Raw genomic sequence first — 19,009 nt, forward strand, 5'->3', positions numbered from 1 at the left:
TGCAAGACAAATTTTTCACTGTACCTCGGTACAAGTGACAATAATAAACCAATACAGTATCTCAAAGGCTGCAGAGGGTTGTAGACTCAGCCAGCTTCATCACGGGCACAACCCTCTCCACTGTCGAGGGCATCTTCAGGAGGCAGTGCCTCAAGAAGGCAGCATCCATCACTAAGGACTCCCACCATCCGGGAGACGCCCTCTTTTTGTTATGACCATTAGGGAGGAGGTACAGGAGCCTGAAGACCCACACTCAGTGATTCAGAAACAGTGTGGCCTGGAACATGGGCAGTTATATCCAGAGAGGGAGGGGGATGTAAGGGCTGGAGTCTCCGGTAGGAGGAGGTTAGAGAGCAGGGAGATCAGGATGATACTCAATTGAAGGACACGAGGAGTCAAGGAGAGGGTGAGTGGTGGAGGTGGATTAAGCAGGGACTGAGATGGTGTGTACAAGATGACAAGTGAGTGCATACATGCCAGGTGGCACCTACACATGTGCCCACCAATGTGTGAGCATTAAGTCAGGTCTCCAGTCACTTTGGTCTCTTTGCCACTGAATCAAGACCTTGCTCTGTAAAGTCCACGTAGTAGCTGGTGTGCAACAGCTACAATATGTTAAAAGACACAGCACACATGCAACTTCCACTCCATGAGCTAATGCAAACCTTGCTAAAATTGCTGACATGGCACAAAATCATGCCTGTGATTTTAACAAGGACCTTTTAAAAGTATTGAAGATTTTGAAGAAAGATATGTCAGTTGTTGGCAACAGCAGTACAATTTTTCAGACCTGTCAAGGAATTGTTTCAGTCTCTAATGGCAGGAGAAGTAATAATCTTTGAATAAGGAAACACAAGGACACTGAACAAAATAATTGAACACCTCTAAGTGTTTTCACATTCTTTTGTAAAGTAAGATATAGAAGATGAGTTGCTTACTGTTCTATGCACCCTCGTCAAAATATAAGATACAATGATTGTACATTGCAGTTCATTAAAAAAACTTTTCCTCTATAATGTCAAAATCTAAGACAATCATCTGCAATGTATTGGTGTCACTGTCAACAGAAAAGTTACTGGTAAGTTAAAGGAGTGTTCCTATAGCCTGGAAACATTAACAAAGATTACAAGCTGCTCCTGGTTCTGGTGTGTAATTTACTTCCAGCGACTGGGGTAAAATCAAAAATCATAGTTTACTTCTCTACTTGCTGAATCATCTGACCTGCAGTGTTAATTTCTTCATCAACTTATCAAGAAATATCAGCTCAGTGAAAAGCTTGTTGGATTTGTGCAAATAATATCAATATAAATGTTACTCATGCTAAATAAGTTTGCAAAAGCAATGTATAGTGAAGGTTGCAGGTTGGAGAAGGGAAATAGATATTTGGTATTGGTTGTGGTGCTCACACTGTTAATAACTGTCTACAAATAGTAGATTATTATCTTCCACTTGACCTGGAGTGCTTTGCCGTTAAAGTTTATAAATATTTATGTTGTTCGTGGAGAAGAACTGAAAGCCTTATTGGATTATTTGGGTGCAATTTTGTTGATTTTCGAGGGACAGAAGGCATATTTCCCATTTCAAGAAAAGGGTCAATGTTGAAAAACATCCTTAAAGACCCTTGCACCAAAGTTTGGCTCGCTTTTACTAGTAACAAATAGCCATTTTCATAAGATGGCACAGGCTGTGGAGAAAAAAATTAATTTTCAGTGACTGAAGCTGCACTGCAAATCTATGTCCTTCAACATAACTTTGCAGAGGCTCAGAAAAAGATTTTTCACATCAGACACAAAGATGTTCTTGCAATATTTGAATGAGGACAGGTAAATTCGTTCATGGAATTCTTTAATGCATCATCAACACCAAGTTACATGGATCCGGGGGATGCATAGAGCAGCTTGTGCAAGTCTCATTGAAGTATATGCTGGAGTCGGAATGACCAAGAAGCCTGGCCACTATCAAACAAGAATTGCTACCCTAAGTTTAACATAAGAGAACTGTCTTTTTGATGAATAGGAAAATACAAAATCCATGATCTCCTGACTGATATCTGAATGCACACAGGAAGTGCCATCTTCTGAAAGGTGGCACAATAATTTTCAGGAAATGCACAGAAATGTGGTGGAATGTTCAGATCCGGCAAAGGCAATTGAATTGATATTGTGTCTATCTGACAATACTGCCCTTGTTGAACAAATCTTTTTAATAATCAACACAGCATGGTCACTTGAAATATCATGGCTCTGAGTTTCTGCAATGAAGGCTATTTTGTTAATGTGATGAAATTTTGACCTTGACTGCACAGCCTTCTATGATAATCTGTTGAAAAGCAAAGCGACCTTAGAAAAGATCGTTGTAAAGAGAGAATCTGCAGGAAAGCAAAAGTACAAGAGGAGGGCTCATCTAAGTGCAATAGTTAAATAAAGTATTGCCCAAGTTTATTTTCTCTGTAATGAGCAGATTTTTAAAAAATGTTTTGTTGTTTGGTGGAAGGTTTATGCTTCATTTCTGCATTTTTTCCCACAATTTCACCTTATGCACGGTGGGGGTACCCCTCTAGTGTTAAAAAGTTGGTGTCCTATATTAAAACAGCACAAAAATGGTCACCCAAATTGTACTTCAATGTATCCCAGTCAAATCATTGAGTTTACCGTCATGTGCACAAGTACGGTGAGGTACAGATACAATGAAAAACTTGCTTGCAGCAACATCACAAGCAGGTAGGTATAGACAACACACAGAATATAAATTATACAAGACAATGAAAGGATAGAGAAAAAAACTGTGCAAAAACAAGGCCTAAATGCAAACAAAAAGGCACAGAGTGAAGTCCGTGGCCGTGCAAGAGGTGCCTAAAAACCCCATTTATACCATGCCTATTTATGGTGCATGGAACTTCAAGCGTTCCAGTCTCTCGATTCAGATGCAAAGCTTCTAATAAAGTGGATTAACGTAAAGACAGCAAACTTGGCTCTGGAGGACAAATGCTAAACTTCTTACTGCACAGGACCCCGGTTGCAGGATGTCCCGCCTTTGTTGCTGGAGAATATTTCATTTACACTGTCCAGTCATTGCCCTTCTATTTATTGGGAGTTGAGGAGGGGCGAGAAAAAGGACATTCCAGATTGTTATGTTTGTTCTTCATCAAGAGACAAACTTCATGTGGGTTTAACATCTGAACATTTTTATTAACCAACAACAGGCTGGCTTGCTTTCCCTCTCTTTTTACAGCCGCTTCCTGTTCCCCCATGTGACCCCTTGCATTGTCTACTAGGAACTGTAGTTCTTTATTACAACTACGTATAACACATCTTCCCCCCTTAAAGAAAAACAAACACAATACTTTGTCCTTAAAAACCTGCCAAGAACCCTTGTCCACTCAGCAGCTTTCAATCAGTCTCTGACGTGGTTTAATGGTCCTTTGTGGTCTGGTACTTGTTTTTGCAGGTGTGTTGCTTTCATTTGCTGCATTACTATTGATATTTTCCTGGGAACTCTGGTCCACGTGTTCATTTTCTCCGTATGCTGGCCCCTTTGGTGTACTGACAGGGGACGGGTCACAGCCAGGGGTTGGAGCTTGTGGTCGTAGACCCATGTGGTTCCTCCTCAGAGGTGTCCCTCACTCCGTCTAGATTTGGTATGAATGTGGACTTACTTCCTCTTGCACAACTCCTTGCATGGACCATGTGCCAGAATCTACTTCACATGGAACTTCATGCCTCGCAAACACAGCTTTCAGGAACGTGATAACTGCTTTGCTGGATGTTTATTGCAGTTGTCACGAACCAGCAACAAAAGAAACACACTGAGCATGATTCAGTATTAAAAACTATTTTATTAATCACTACTTATGATAATACGTAAAATAAAAGTAAAAATGTTAGTATGTTAGAATTCAAAAATGTTAAACCTCGAACGTTAACCCCAAAACTAAACTCTTCGTGTGTGTGTGTGGCAAAGTCCAAAACTCCCAGTTCCGGAATGGTTCTTAAAGTTCAGTTCCGCAAGCCATAAGGTGAAACATGAGCAAGGGCTTCTTCAACAACCACCGTTGTCTGAAGATAAGACTTAGACGTAGAGAAACATAGAGAGAGTAAATACGAACTCCAAATGTTCCACGATGGAACCCAAACGACACTCCAGTGTTTACTCGGTAGTGACTTCCTCACCCCGAAAAGCATCCGAACCGTGGTCGTCCACACACAAATACCTGTTTCCTTCTACAGGTCAGCAACAAAGTGAACTCCACCGGATTACTTCCAACTTCCATACATGGATTTCTGTGGCAAACACAGTTATTGTTTCTCATCCATCGAGAGAGAACACTAGCAGGCTGGTGTCTCTCTCCCTTCTCTCTCTCTTCTTCTTCTTCTAACTTCTTCAACAACGTCATTACGTCCTTTATCTTCTATTGACGTAAGCACGCCCCACACACACATACACACACACTCTCTATCTTAAAGGGACTTTCACTGAGTCCGTAACACAGTGTCGCAACCTCTGAGTAATTGGAAAAGTAGTCTGTTACAACAATATGGCTCTTCCCATTACTGTCAAACAAATCCACTCCAATTTTGAAATACGGCCTGTCTGGTACAGGGTGTGGTGTAAGTGGTTCTGCTTGCTGCTTTGGTCTGTAGGTAAGGCATATTTCACATGATGCAGTGGTCTGGCTTATGTCTTGGTTCATTCTTGGCCAGTAGGTCGCTTCACGTGCTCTACGTTTACATTTTTCCTCCCCAAGATGCCCTTTGTTTATCTTCTGGAGTATCTCCTTGCGTAGTGACACTGGAATCAGAAGCCTATTCCCTTTGAAGACCATATTTTTCACTACTGACAGTTCAGCTCTGCATGCCCAGTAATCCAGAATACACATTGGACAGTCATCCTTTGCTGCTGGCCATCCTTTCTGTATTGTATCATCGAGTACTTTCATGGTTTCATCTGCCTTTGCTGCTTTCCTAATCTGCTCTGTTCTCTCCGGAGATACTGGAAGAGAGGTGACAATCATGTCAACATAGGCCTGTATATCTGCATTAACCTGTTGGTCACTCTTTTCTGTCTTGGCGACTGCTCAAGACAGCGCATCAGCAGCAAACATATATTTTCCCGGTGTGTAGATCATCTTCACATCATATTTCTGCAGCCTTATCAATATGCGCTGTAGCCTCATGGGACAGTCATTTAGTGGTTTGGACATAATTGAGACCAATAGTTTATGGTCTGTCTCCACTTCAATAGCTTGCCCATAGATGTACTGATGGAACCTTTCACATGCATATGTGCTGGCAAGAAGCTCTTTCTCTATCTGTGCATAGTTGGCTTCCGCACTTGTTAAAGCCCTTGATGCATAGGCCACAGGTTGCCATTTGCCATCATGCTGCTGCAGTAGTACCGATCCAAGGCTGTGCCAGGATGCATCAGCTGATACTCTGATACACCTTTCCGGATCATAAAACTTCAGCACGGGCTGGAAACACTCTTCTTGCTCATGAGACCAAATTCATTCATTTTGTTGCTCAAGTGGTGCTGACACTGTTGACAGTTGAGGGATGAACTTAGCCACCATCCCTAAAAAACATCTCACCTCCTCTTTGTTTTGGGGCCTCTCCATGTTTTCAATGGCTGACGTCTTTCTTGGGTCAGGCTTCACGCCCTCTTCAGATATGACATCTCCTATGAAGGTCAGTGTCTTTACACCAAACTCACATTTCTCTTTGTTTAACTTCAAATTGACATTCCTTGTCACATCAAGCACTTGTCTCAGTCGAGTATCATGTTCCTCCTTGGTGGACCCCCAGACGATGATGTCATCCATCATGGTCTTGACACCAGGCATGCCCTCAAAAATCATGTAGATGGTTTTATGGTAGACTTCTGGTGTGGACAGGATCCCATATGGCAGCCGAAGATAGCGATATCTTCCCTGTGGTGTGTTAAAAGTACACAGTCTCGAACTTGCCTCATCAAGCTTCATCTGTCAAAACTCAGACAATGTGTCGAGCTTGTTAAACCATTTGGCACCTGAAAACCGGGACATGATGTCCTCCCATGTTGGCAATTTAAAATGCTCTCTCGATGGCTTTATTGAGATCTCTTGGGTCTAGACATATCCGCAATGCTCCATTTTTCTTTTGCACAATGACCAGTGAACTCACCCAATCTGTTGGTTCTTCAATTTTCGGTATGACATTTGACCGTTCCATGCATGCTAGTTCTTGTTTAAGTTCACCTCTAAGTTGAAATGGAACTTTCCTGTATGCATGGACAACAGGAGCCACTGCCTCATCTATGTGAATTTTGTGTACACCAGGTAAGCATCTGAGCCCCTCAAGGACATCTGCATACTCTTCCATGAGTGTTGTGTGGTCATCTTTCGTATGTGAAGCTACAATGAAAACTCTTTTCACTAGGTTGAGCTTTGCACATGCACTCAGACCTAATATTGGCTGTACTCTCGTTTCTACAATCAGTAGCTATGATTTTAAGTGCTGCCCCTTGTTCTTAAAGGTCACCATACAGCCCCCTTTTACTGGAACCTTCTCTCCTGTGTAGCCTGTCACTTTTAACTTCACAGGGTAAATCTTACTCTTTACTGTGAAAGTCATATAATCATCCATGGATAAGAGATTCACCTGAGCTCTGGTGTCAAGCTTGCATGGAATTACTGTCTCATTCACAGTTACTGGAACAATCCATTCTGTTTTACCAGCAGCCACAGTCTGTACAGAATCCACAAAGAATTCCTCCATTTCCTCATCAATTGTGTGCACCTTTCTCTTGTTAGCCCCAGCTTTGCAGCACCTTGCAAAGTGATTCTTCTTCCCACAGCTATTGCAGGACTTCCCATAAGCAGGACACATCTTTGGAATGTGTCTACCTCCACATCCGCTGCATTTGCTGTTTGAGCCTTCCTCTTTGCTTTGCTGTTGCTTTCGGAAATGCCTTGTGTGCTGCTTCTCTGTTTTCACAGCATGCACTGTTGTGTCTGCCCTGTGCATCTCTTGAGCTTGTGCTCATGTGGTTTCTGCTGACCTACACATATTCACTGCCTTTTTCAGGGTCAAATCCTTTTCATGTAACAGTCTTTCTCTGAGTCCATTACCTGGAATTCCACAAACTTTTCTGTCTTTAACTAGTGAGTTTCTTAAATCTCCAGATTCACAAAATTTACTCAGTGTGTGAAGCTCAGCTAAGTATTGGTCGAAGCTAACACCTTGTTTCTGGTCACAGGAAAATCTCTCTCAAATGTGATGTTTTTACTTGGGTAAATTACTCAATTTTTTTCATCAAAGTGCCCAACTCAAAAGCTGTCTCATCAATTTGAAAGCTGTTATAGATGTCTAAAGCATCTTCGCCAATCACGTGCAGAAAACTAGACGCTTTCAATTTTTCATTGTTCCTTCCCGCTCCACTAGCATCTAAATATATGTTGAATCCCTGTTTGAAGCATTTCCAATTATCAATTAGATTGCCAGTAAACTGCATAGGCGTGGGAGGACTTAGCTTATCCATAACGGGAACTCTCGGCCTCTCACCTGAATCTCTCTTGGCAAATCTGGTATCTGCTGAACTTCAGGAACAATGTGCTCTCTTGCCACACCAGCCAGCTTTTTCTCTGTCTTATTACAGCTTTTCTTTTGTACTCACTGAGTCTCTTTCTCAATTGCACACAGTACTCCTCTACTCTCCCTGTTTAGGTCTCACACCAACTTCTTACACCACATTATGTTCATTCTTCATCAAGAGACAAACTTCACATGGGTTTAACATCTGAATATTTTGTTAACCAATAACAGACCGCTTGCTTTCCCTCTCTTTTTACAGCCATTTCCTGTACCCCCATGTGACCCTTTGCATTGCTTACTGGAACTGTAGTTCTTTATTATAATTACATAATAACACAACAGCAAGCTTGGCTCTGGTGGACAAATGCTAAACTTCTTACTGCACAGGACCTCAGTTGCAGGATGACCCGTCTTTATTTGTTGCTGAACGTTTACACTGTCCGGCCATTGCCCTTCTATATATTGGGAGCTGAGGAGGGGCGAGAAGAAGGACATTCTAGATGTAACGCGATTGAACCAGGGAGGGTTTGGCAGGAAGGACTGCCCAAGTAGTCGCGGAGGCTCAGGGAAGGAGAGATCAGTGGTACAGTGTGAGGTCTGGAGCAGCGGCCGGACACGATGCTGTCTGTGGCGGCAGTGGTGGCGGCGGCAGCAGCAGCCCTGGGCTTGCTCCTGCTACTGAAGGTCAGGCTGCCGTGCCCGTTCGAGGACGCGCTCTTTCTACTCCGGTTCGGCAGCTTCGGCTTCAAGTTGCTGCGAATCTACTTAACCGGCAGGGTGGTCACCGTGCTCGACCGCTTCGCTCAGCGGACGAAGTCGAACCCGAACAAGACCTTCCTCTTATACGAGGGTCGCTCTTACACTTACCGGGAGGTGGATAGAAGGAGCGACCAGGTCGCCCAGGTCTTCGCTCGGCCCCGGGCTGGGTTGCGAGCCGGGGAGACGGTGGCCCTACTGATGAGCAACGAGCCCGACTTCGTGTGTGTTTGGTTCGGCTTGTCCAAGCTGGGCTGCGCCCTGGCGTTCCTCAACACTAACATGCGCTCACGGTCGCTGCTGCACTGCTTGGACGCCTCGGGTGCTACGACCCTGATAGTCGGAGCAGGTAGGGAAGGACATGCATTTCTTTCTCTCTCCAGCGCCTGACAGGCAGTGGGGTAGCCAGGGGCTTTCTTACACAATACCCCCTCCCCCCGCTCTTCCTCCCTCTCACCCCCCCCCCCCACATCTTCTCATCTGCATCTATGAAAATTGTGTCCTGTACACCCAAGTCGAAGTTGCTAATAAATATTAAAAAATAACAGTGGTCCTTCTACTGGTCTTGGTCTTGGGAGGGGGGTGGGGGTGGAAGAACTGGCTACACAGATTGATAGGGTGGTAAAGAAGGCATTTGGCATGCTTGCTTTTATTAGTCGTGGTACTGAGTGCAAGAGTCGGGAATGCTGCAGCTTTATAAAACTCCAGTTAGGGTGCATATGGAGTATTGCATTCAGTTCTGGTCACCCCATTACAGGAAGGATGTCGAGGCTTTGTTGAAGGTGTAGATGAAGTTTACCTGCATGCTGCCTGGATTAGAGGGCATGTGCTCTAAGGAGAGGTTGGACATACTTGGATTGTTTTCTCTGGAGTGGCGGAGGCTGACTGGAGATCTGATGGAAGTTTATAAGATTATGAAAGGCGTAGACAGCCAGTATCTTTCCCAGGGTTGAAATGTCTAATACCAGAGGGCATGCATTTAAGGTGAGAGGGGGTAAGTCCAAAGGATCTGTATGGGGCAAGTTTTTTTTTAGAGTGGTGGGTGCCTAGAATGCATTGCCAGGTGTGGTGGTGGAGGCAAATTTGATGGGGGCGTTCAAGAGGCTCTTGGATAGGCACATGAATGTGTAGGAAATGGAAGGATTTGTAGGCAGAAGAGATTAGTTTAGTTGGGCATTTGATTGCAAATTTAATTAGTTTGGCACAACATTGTGGGCTGTAGGACCCGTTCCTGTGCTGTACTGTCCTGCGTTCTATACTACCATTCAGCCCAAAAAGCAATCTTTCAATACTACTTTTTTTCGTGTTATATGGCCAATTTTCTATCCAGGTTATTATGATGTTTTTTTTACCAGAAGCTTAACTATTGATGACAAGCCTATCATTTTAAAATCCACATTCCACAGCAACTGCATTTCTTTCAGGTACCAAAATCCATCAAGTTAGATAAACAAGATTTTAACAATTCCAGGCTGGCTTTAGCTACTTGATTCACACTTGTTTATCCATCATTATTATTTCAAGAACTTTTCCCATCACTGCAGTTAAACTGGTCTGCTATTACTGGGTTTATCTCTACACTTGTACAGTTATATTACAATTATATACGAATTTGAAATTCTACAGAAATTCATTGGGGAACAAGTCTGTGTGCAACCTGAGGAATCATTTTAGTGTCTGTGATGACACCAGACATGAAATGGAAAAAAAATTAAAAAAATACTAAAGCAAGGATATTGCTAAGCATGGGACCATTTATGAAGCCAAATCAGCAACCTCGATAAACTTGTGTAAGACTGGTTTACACATTGTCATGGTGAAGGCATACCTGGTTCTTGGCAGGACAAGAAAAAAAAACTGGAGAACACAACCGAATGTTTACAAGAAAGTGTGAAAAGGCCAAACAGCTTCACCATGTGTAGATGGTTCGTGAGACCTATGAGTTTATAAATTTGATGTGTGGAAGTCAGTCTGTACTGTAATAAAGTAGACAACAGCAGAACCAAGGAGCGTACAATAAGCGCTTTATTATTTAACGCTAGCGGGAGTTGCTAACGGGAGTGAGGGATACAGAGAGAGAGTAAACAGTGTAACCTGAGTTCTGTACTGATCCCCACTCAAAGATTTGCATGTTTGTGTCCCTCCTTTTATACTTCATCTAAAGATGCCTATGTGCAGAGCTGCACATACTTGGGCAGTTGCTTATAGCAAACTTTTAGCAAAACAAGATATACCTTAAGCACTCCCAAGCATCTGCACATCTTGCAGTCATAACTATAGTCATGCCATAGTTGAAGCAATAACAGCTGTACATTATTAACCCTTACATTTCCAGTTACTTTTACAGATGGCTGCAAGAATTTTAATTGTTGCATGGTATCCACAATATAAAAGTGAACACTGAAAATAGTCCATAGACAAACTGGCTACAGAGAAGTACATTTGCACTTTTAGTGAAGGGTAAACATTACACAGACACACAGTGATTAAACATTAACAGAGATTGATATATGTGATTAAAATGGGTTCAAAATCCAGTTATTGTTCAGTTCCAAGCAATTTGATTTTTAGATCTTCTATAGTATCTGCCTAATATAGGTGGTCTGATCTAACTAAAAGGCAGAACAGGTTCCTGGTATTGAGTAGCATATATCTATTCCTCCATTTCCAACATAACTAGAAAACCTGTACTATCACCTTCTTTTCTGTATTTCCATCGTTAGAAGTCAGTGCAACGTTCTATATCAGACCTATATAGCAGCTGATGAGATCAGTGAGTTAATTTTATATAGTTATGAGAAATTAGTTGTAAATTTTATTTTTAGCTAAAAAAAAATCCTAGGCCCATTGAGCAACAGTGAAAGAACATGAACTAAGCTGCGTCGATAACAGAAATTTCATGCAATTCAAAAGTAGTAACTTCTCACAATCAATGTCTGAACATTAGTTCTCATCTGAATATTTTTGATTACTATTCATTGTTGTCTTTCTCCCCACTGTATTTAAACAAACAAATCATATGCAGCTCCTGAGAGCCAATGTTGTACCTTGCATTACAACTGAATTAGCAGCAACCCAACATCTGCAAGAACAATAGGAGTTGAGACTTATTCTTACAGCATAAGTAGAAATCATTCAGTCCATTCTGTTTGTGCCAGCTTTTGGAAAAGCTATCCAATTATCCCCACTTGCTTTGTTCCCATAACTTTGCAAATCTTTCTTTTTCAAGTACATGTTCTCTTTCTAAACTCCCACTGTCATGGGATTGGTGACTTTTACAATAATCTGATAATTTTGTGTTCACCATTACTGAAGTTCTACTCTCTTTTCTAAGCTCCCACTGTCATGGGGTTGGTGACATAATGGTTAACTTATTAAGCTAGTTATCCAAAAGCGTAGATAAACCTAGCTTAATAATTTAACCATTATGTCATCAACCCCATGACGGTGGGAGCTTAGAAAAGAGAGTAGAACTTCTCAGTAATAGTGAGCATAAAATTATCGGATTATTGCACAAGTAATCTGATATCCTTTGGGAAAGTAAACCCACTGTCTTTATTCAGTTTGGTCTTTATGTGACTCTGATCCACCATTCATTAGGGATGGACAATAAATGCCATCCTAGTAATGAATAAACACTTTATAAAAAAAATCTATTTGTTTCCACTATCTCTTCAAGCAATGTATTCCAGATCATTGTGCACAGTGAAGTACAGAAACTGAACCCTGAAAGGAGGGTATTCAACATATTGCTTCAACAGCCAGTATGTTGGCTCTACAAACGGAGTAATTCATCATAATGTAACTGTTTTCACTATTCTCAAAATCCTTTTTTTAAATAAAATCTGCCCCTTTCCCATTTAAATTATGTCACTTCTCAGATTACTTAATTGTAATTATCTGTTGTAATATTTATATTTGTGTATAATTAGAGTCAAATAGTACAGAAACGGGCTTTTGTCCACTGAGTCTGCACTGATCATCAAGCATCCATTTGTATAAATGCAATTTTATTCTTCCCATGTTCTTGTCGACTCCCCTCCAAGATTCTCCCACTCACCTACACATTATGAACTGTTCCTTGTGGCTAATTAACCTAGCAACCTGAAGGAAACCAGAGCACCCAGAGGAAACCCAGGCAGTCACGGAGAGGATGTTCAAACTCCAGGCAGACAGCACCAGAGATTGGGATTGAACCTGAGTCGCTGGACCTGTGAGGCAGTAACTCTACAAGCTGCACCATGGTGTCATTCTGTCATTATTCAAGACCCATGTGCTGCCTTAAAAGATTCAAGATTAAAAGATTCAAGATTAAAAGATTCAAGATCTTTTAATGTAGTTTATACTTTGATTTGTTTACACGTTTCCATGTGTTTGTATCAGTTATATATAAAATTCAATCTAGTCACGTACCAGCTCAAGCAACTTGGCTTTGAGCACTTTCTCTGCTGCCTGAACACTAATTTTCTAATTGGTTTTATCAATTGTGGTCTTTCTAATAATCTTCTGCATTGGTAATTGGAATTTCCAGATCATAACCCAAAATCCTGGAATGCAGTAAAGGGAATTTGACCTATCCACACTAAATAATGCAATGGCTCTTCAGATTCTATGAAAGAATCTCCTCAAATCATAAAGAGTAAAATTGTAATTTGAATTTTGAAAAACAAAACACATAAAAGTAAATTTGAATTAATGGAAGTGCTTTTGGACATTTCTGATGAGAATCCACATGAAGTTCACATTTGGTCTGAAAGAAAATAACATTCACAGTTAGTCTCCCCTAAATTAAACTTTCACATTAAATTTGTAGTTTGTGCGGAAAAGCCAAAATGAAACTTCAAAATGTTTCATACAATTGGTTACTGAAAATGCTGTGATTGTAGGCAAATGCAGTAACCAATTCATATTGACAGAAAGCAATGAAATGAACATCCATTTATTCTGCCTGTTTATTTTTCTGAGCAAGCTTCGACAGCAGATCAATTCTGTTTATGTCCCCTGAAATATTATGCTTATATCTATAAGTAGAAAGCATTTAAAAAGATTGAGTTACCTAAAGGATTTTTTGAAATGTTTTTAAAATGTGCTATTACTTTTGTTTATAGAAAACTGTATAGCTACTATACCACCCTGCCACCACTTACTAATTCACAAATTGTATATGTGGTTTCCTGTGATCATTATTCAAATATTATTTATAAAAGTTTATTTAGGGTTTTTGGTGCTTTACTCGGAAACATTAGTAATTCAGTTGCCAGCTTGATACAAACAATAAAATAACTGTGACAGTAGTCATTTGAAGCTTTTGCTCAGCTTCAATTCTACTCATTTAGGATTGTAAAGTAAAAACAATTCACACTGTTGTTGTGCTTCCAGCAGATTTGTTCTTCAGTTGATGCCGGATGGAGATGCTGCCAAATAAAGGACAAAACATTGCCCCAGTAACTGGCAAATATGTTGACAATCTCTATTGTTTTCCTTTTATACAAGCTCTGTCATACAAAGTGCAACAGTAATTTTATTTGAAAGCTGAGGAAGGGTCTGATGCAATCTTGTAATAAAATTTGCATATTCCTGCCAGTCTGTAAGCAACATGTGAGTCTTGCTTTATCAGCTACTAAGCCTGAGAAAACCTTATAGGGAATGAGTTACTTTAAATTCAAGTTTATTTATTTCTGTTGCAAAAGTGATACGTGAATTGAATAGTACAAGGTTTTTGGTTAATGACAGGAATCCTAGACAACATTTCTACTCCAAACCATAATCATTAAATGGATCCCAAAATTAATACTGGATATTCATCCTTGCTTACTTTGATAAGCTGAACAAGGAGCTTTGATCATTAGAATAGCTTGCAAGCAAATGAGAGAAATGATGGCCCAGATTTTGCTATTAAGATGCTGAAAGTTTCAACTGGAGCTGCTAGCATTTACCCCTGTAGGTGCTGGCAAATTTGAGACCCCTGCATGAATGCGGAAGTTTTGATCTAGCTCGCCAAGCTAAGTTGCCAATTTGTGGACGGTGCTCCATCATTGGACACTGCACGGAGAGTACAAGCTTGTATTGGGGAATCCGCTCTTGGATCCTGTGCCAACTTAGACCTGACTAAGCTTTGCAGGGCTGTGGGAAAGAAAAATGTTTTTTTTAAATTATAGTGTTCTTAATTATTTAAAAGGATAACATTTAAATTGTGTGTATCAATTTACTAGTTTTTAAATGTTTCTAAATGATGTACAAATTTGGAAACATTGAGAAACCTTGATAGCTTTGACAGATAGCAAAACAGGTTTGGGCATAGCCTCCTGTCCAAGATTTCCAGCAGAATTTTGAGCATGAGTTTATCTTGGTGATTATGAATTTTGAGGCCCTGATGTTGATCTGGTTGTCAGAGTGTTTAGGAAAGAATAAAGGGAATGAATGGGGAAAATATGATAAATTCTTGCCTAAACACATTGCATAGATTTAAAAATAAAAATCAGCCACCTTCTTTCTAAATCTGGACTGACATTTCACCAAACCTTATCAACCACTTGACCTTAACTCTGCTTGATGTTACCTTCCTCTTCAAGTTTTGTAATAATTATATAACAATAATATTATTGTTATTTACTGTGGTTTTGAAACTCTTCTGTGGAATGTGGGCATTACTGATAATTCTTGCTTGTCACCAGTTGCACGAAAAGGTGTTGGTAAACCAACTTCTTAAATCTCTGGAATCCAAGCACTGAAGATATTCCAACAATACTATTAGAAAGATAAGCTATGCAAGCACAGTAAGTACAGGAAGATAGTGTAATTGTGTATTCAGATAATTAAGCACCAATGAATCAACAAATTTGCTTCTAAATGGATAAACTAGTATTAGTTTTATCTGTTAATTTACTAAAGGCTGACTACCTGAAAGACTAATTCTGCTGTGGGAATTTGTGGTCTCATGCTAAAAGTGTGTTGTGCACCAAGTAGAAGAATGTGTGTCAATGTTAAATTTGCTGAACTGTAGGAAATATCTATGTAACCAAGCATAACCAAAGGGGCTGAGGCCATTTGCCCCCTTGGATCCATTCCAGCTCCCAATGGAGCAATCCCATTAGTATTATTCCCCTTTTCCTTATTTCCCTATATTCCTGTAACTTATTCTTTCTCATACATGTCCATCAACTCCCCTTTAATTCTTTTTGCCATTACACTAGATAAAAGGGAAATTTACTGTAGTCAATTAATCAAGCAGCACATCTTTGGGTTGTGGGAGGAAACTGAAGTACCTGGAGGAAACCTACCCAACATTTCCTGAGGTATCATTTTTTTCCACTTTTTTTGGGGGGGGGCTGATAATGAGGATGGGAGTTTATTCAAAGAAGAGTCATGGCAAAGGGCTAAGAAGTTAATTTAGAGCAACTACCTGCATCGGAATTTACTTGCTGGACTCCAGCTATCTTCACAAAACAGACTTCGCACTTGTTTAGCAGTTATGCTTGATCGGGCAAAAAGCAGATAAATAAACATTATGGAAGTTGTGTCTAAACATGTACTGAAGCAGCTATGTATGTTTGGTACCTCCATGCATTAGCATATCATGTATTGGGAAGATAGTGAGCTTTGGATAATATGCAGTGACTATTGTGCAGTTTTTTGTTACAATGAATTTCCATGCATAACACACATAAATATCCCAGTGGAATAGAACTTCTCATATTTAGTCACTGCCACAAACCCTATTCTCTGACCACTGCTCCCATTCTTGGCAACTGATTGTAACTGAACCAGAGTATTTACAATCTTACCATTTTGCTCTCTATAAGAGCTCCAAATATTCACTTACTTTGATCTGAAAACTGTGAATTTCCACTTCTGTAACTTTGTTCATATCTGATTCTGTTTCACTTCACCTGCTGCTGAAACCCTCCCCCATGTTACCTTTGAGCTAAATTTTCCAGTGCTCTCGGGATGGCCATCCATCTTCCACCCTTCTGCTAACCTAAACTCTGCAACCTGGATCTTGAATCACTCCAAGTCTCATTCATCCACCCCCATGTTTGCTGACCTCCGCCCTTGCTCTGACAGCACATCAGTTTGAGAATGGTGGTCCTGATTTTCAAATTCCTCTATGGCACCAACCCCCACCCTTCCTGCCTTTCTCTGTAACTCCTTGCCTTTTAATCCATAAAGGATTTTGCACTACTTCAGTTCTAGCATCTAGCACAAATTTGATTTTCATTGCTCCATCTTTCGTGGCTGTCCTATTAACTCTTCTTCTGCCTCTTTTTAATATTTACTAGAATGAAGATGAGGTGATGGATCAAGTAGCATTGAAACTGAAAAAGAATGTTTAACTTTTTATTTTCTTAGCTTTATGGTATGTGGCTTGTAATATCTAACTTTTACAAGTATGTGAAATTATATTGATTTTTTTTCACGACCTGTAGATCTAATTGATGCTATGAAAGACATTCTTACACATATCAAGGAGAATAACATATCAGTCTGGGTTATGGGAAAAAGCTGCATATACCAAGGAGTGAATACTCTCGCGGATAAAGTGGAAGAAGCACCTGACAGTCCTGTGCCAACATCGTGGCGATCTACACACCACTTGAAATCTACCTTTCTTTATATATTCACCTCAGGAACAACAGGTATTGTTCTTAGGATTTTTATTTTATTCTTTAATTTATCCTGTGGAGAACAGTTTTTAAGAATGTCATCTATGTCTTATGGAAGGATTATTAGTATTAGAGTAATTTTAAAACAGGAACATGTAAGGGGCCAGAATTGGAGGAGTGCAGTTATACTAGAGATTTACAGGCCTGGAGTGGGCTACAGAGATAGGAAGAGGCACGACATGGAAGAATCTGAAAACCAGATGTGAATTTTAAAATCCAAGGCAAAAGCAGGGAGTCAATATAGGTGAGTAAACACAGGCATGATTCGTGAACGAGGCTTGGTGCAAGTTCGTATATTGGGAGCAAAGTTTGTGATGAGCTTAACTTTATAGAGTTTGGAAGAAAGGTTGGATTTTTTTATTCCAAAATAAACTTTATTCATCATAAAAAAACAAAGTATATACAACAATAAAACAGTGCAAACCTTTACATTCGTGTACGTATCAATCATTAGTGTTACCTTTTTATATATATAAAAAAACACAGCACCGATGCCACTTGTGTGGCTCCCTGGGGTGCTACCCCAATCCCATATTTACAATTTTTTAGGGGGCTTCCTCGCCTGACCCCGCCCCTCCTCCAGTGTCAGAAGAACCTTAAACTGTTGTCCTTCCCCACCGAGCCCTTGCGTTGGCTGCACCCAGCTTCAGTGCGTCCCTCAGCACGTACTCCTGCAGCCTGGAATGTGCCAGTCGGCAGCATTCCCTTACGGAAATCTCGCAGTGCAGGGAGACCAACAAGTTTCGGGCAGACCAAAGGGCCTCTTTCACCGAGTTGATGATCTTCCAGCAGCAGTTGATGTCCGTCTCTGTGTGTGTCCCCGGGAACAGCCCATAGAGCAGAGAATCCTCTGTTACGCAGCTGCTGGGAATGAACCGTAACAAGGACTCTTGTAGCTTAAGCTACACCCTCCTCACAAACCCACAGCCCGCAAAGAGGTGGGCGACTGTCTCGTCCCCAGCGCAGTCCTCCCGGGGGCAGTGTGCGCTGGGAGTGATGTTCCAACCATGCAGGAAGGATCTGACTGGGAGGGCCTCTCTTACCGCCAGCCAAGCGAGGGTCTTGGTGCTTGTTGGTGAGTTCTGGCGATGAGGCATTCTGCCAGATGGTCTGGACAGTCTGCTCAGGGAACCACCCCACAGTATCCATCAAGTCCTTCTCCTGCAGTGTCTGCAGGATGTTACATGCCGACCACTGCCTGATAGACTTGTGGTCAAAGGTGTTGGTCTGGAAGAACTTCTCCACAAAGGACAAGTAGTGCGGCAGCGTCCAGCTGACTGGGGCATTGCGCAGCAACGGGCCAGGCTTATCCTTCACAACACCGGGGACGGGTAGAACCTCGGCACATAGTGACACTTGGTGCTCACGTACTTTGGTTCCATGCACAGCCTGATGCAGCCACAGACGAAGGTGGTCATCAGGATGAGGGTGACATTGGGGACACTTTTGTCCCCATTGTCCAGGGACTTGTGCATGGTGACCCATCGGACTCGCTCCATCTCGGATCCCCAGATGAACCGGGAGATGGCATGGGTGATTTCCAAGCTGGAGGAGTGAGGAACAGGCCAAACCTGTGGCAAGTACAGCAGCCCTGAAAGCACCTCACACCTGATGACCAAGTTCTTCCCAGTTATCGATAGGGAGCACCGTTCCCACTGTCCCAGTTTCTGCTTCACCTTCCCAATCCATTCCCGCCAATTTTTGTTGCACACCTTGGCCCCTCCAAACCAGATCCCCAGCACCTTCAGGTAGTCAGTCCTGACGGCGAAGGGGACATTGGATCAGTCGGGCCAGTTGCCGAAGGGCGTGGTCTTGCTCTTCGCGCAGTTAACTCTGGCCCCTGATGCCAACTCAAACTGGTCACAGATGCTGATCAATCTGCAAACTGACCTTGGGTCCGAGCAGAAGACGGCAACGTCGTCCATGTACAGGGGGGTTTTCACCTGGGTGCCCCAACTGCTTGGCAACATCACCCCTCTGATGCTCTCGTCCTTCCTGATAGATTCGACAAAGGGTTCTATG

The 19,009-nt window shown here is 41.6% G+C and overlaps 1 protein-coding gene and 1 long non-coding RNA gene across 2 annotated transcripts in view; one reads left to right on the forward strand and one right to left on the reverse strand.

Moving 5' to 3' along the window:
- LOC127572772 (uncharacterized) overlaps positions 1 to 8,575 on the reverse strand; it is a 61,340-nt gene extending 52,765 nt beyond the window's left edge. Inside the window, exon 1 of the long non-coding RNA XR_007956685.1 lies at positions 8,436 to 8,575. This is a non-coding gene — a long non-coding RNA (uncharacterized LOC127572772). The remainder of the gene's footprint in view (positions 1 to 8,435) is intronic.
- The window catches only part of LOC127572771 (long-chain fatty acid transport protein 6-like), a 44,131-nt gene continuing 33,037 nt past the window's right edge, over positions 7,916 to 19,009 (forward strand). Inside the window, exons 1-2 of the mRNA XM_052020381.1 lie at positions 7,916 to 8,673; positions 16,751 to 16,960. Coding sequence (XP_051876341.1) covers positions 8,187 to 8,673; positions 16,751 to 16,960 — 697 coding nt within the window. The 5' untranslated portion in view covers positions 7,916 to 8,186. The remainder of the gene's footprint in view (positions 8,674 to 16,750; positions 16,961 to 19,009) is intronic.

The sequence above is a fragment of the Pristis pectinata genome, chromosome 7 (assembly GCF_009764475.1).
Source record: "Pristis pectinata isolate sPriPec2 chromosome 7, sPriPec2.1.pri, whole genome shotgun sequence".
In the NCBI taxonomy this organism is placed as follows: Eukaryota; Metazoa; Chordata; class Chondrichthyes; order Rhinopristiformes; family Pristidae; genus Pristis; species Pristis pectinata.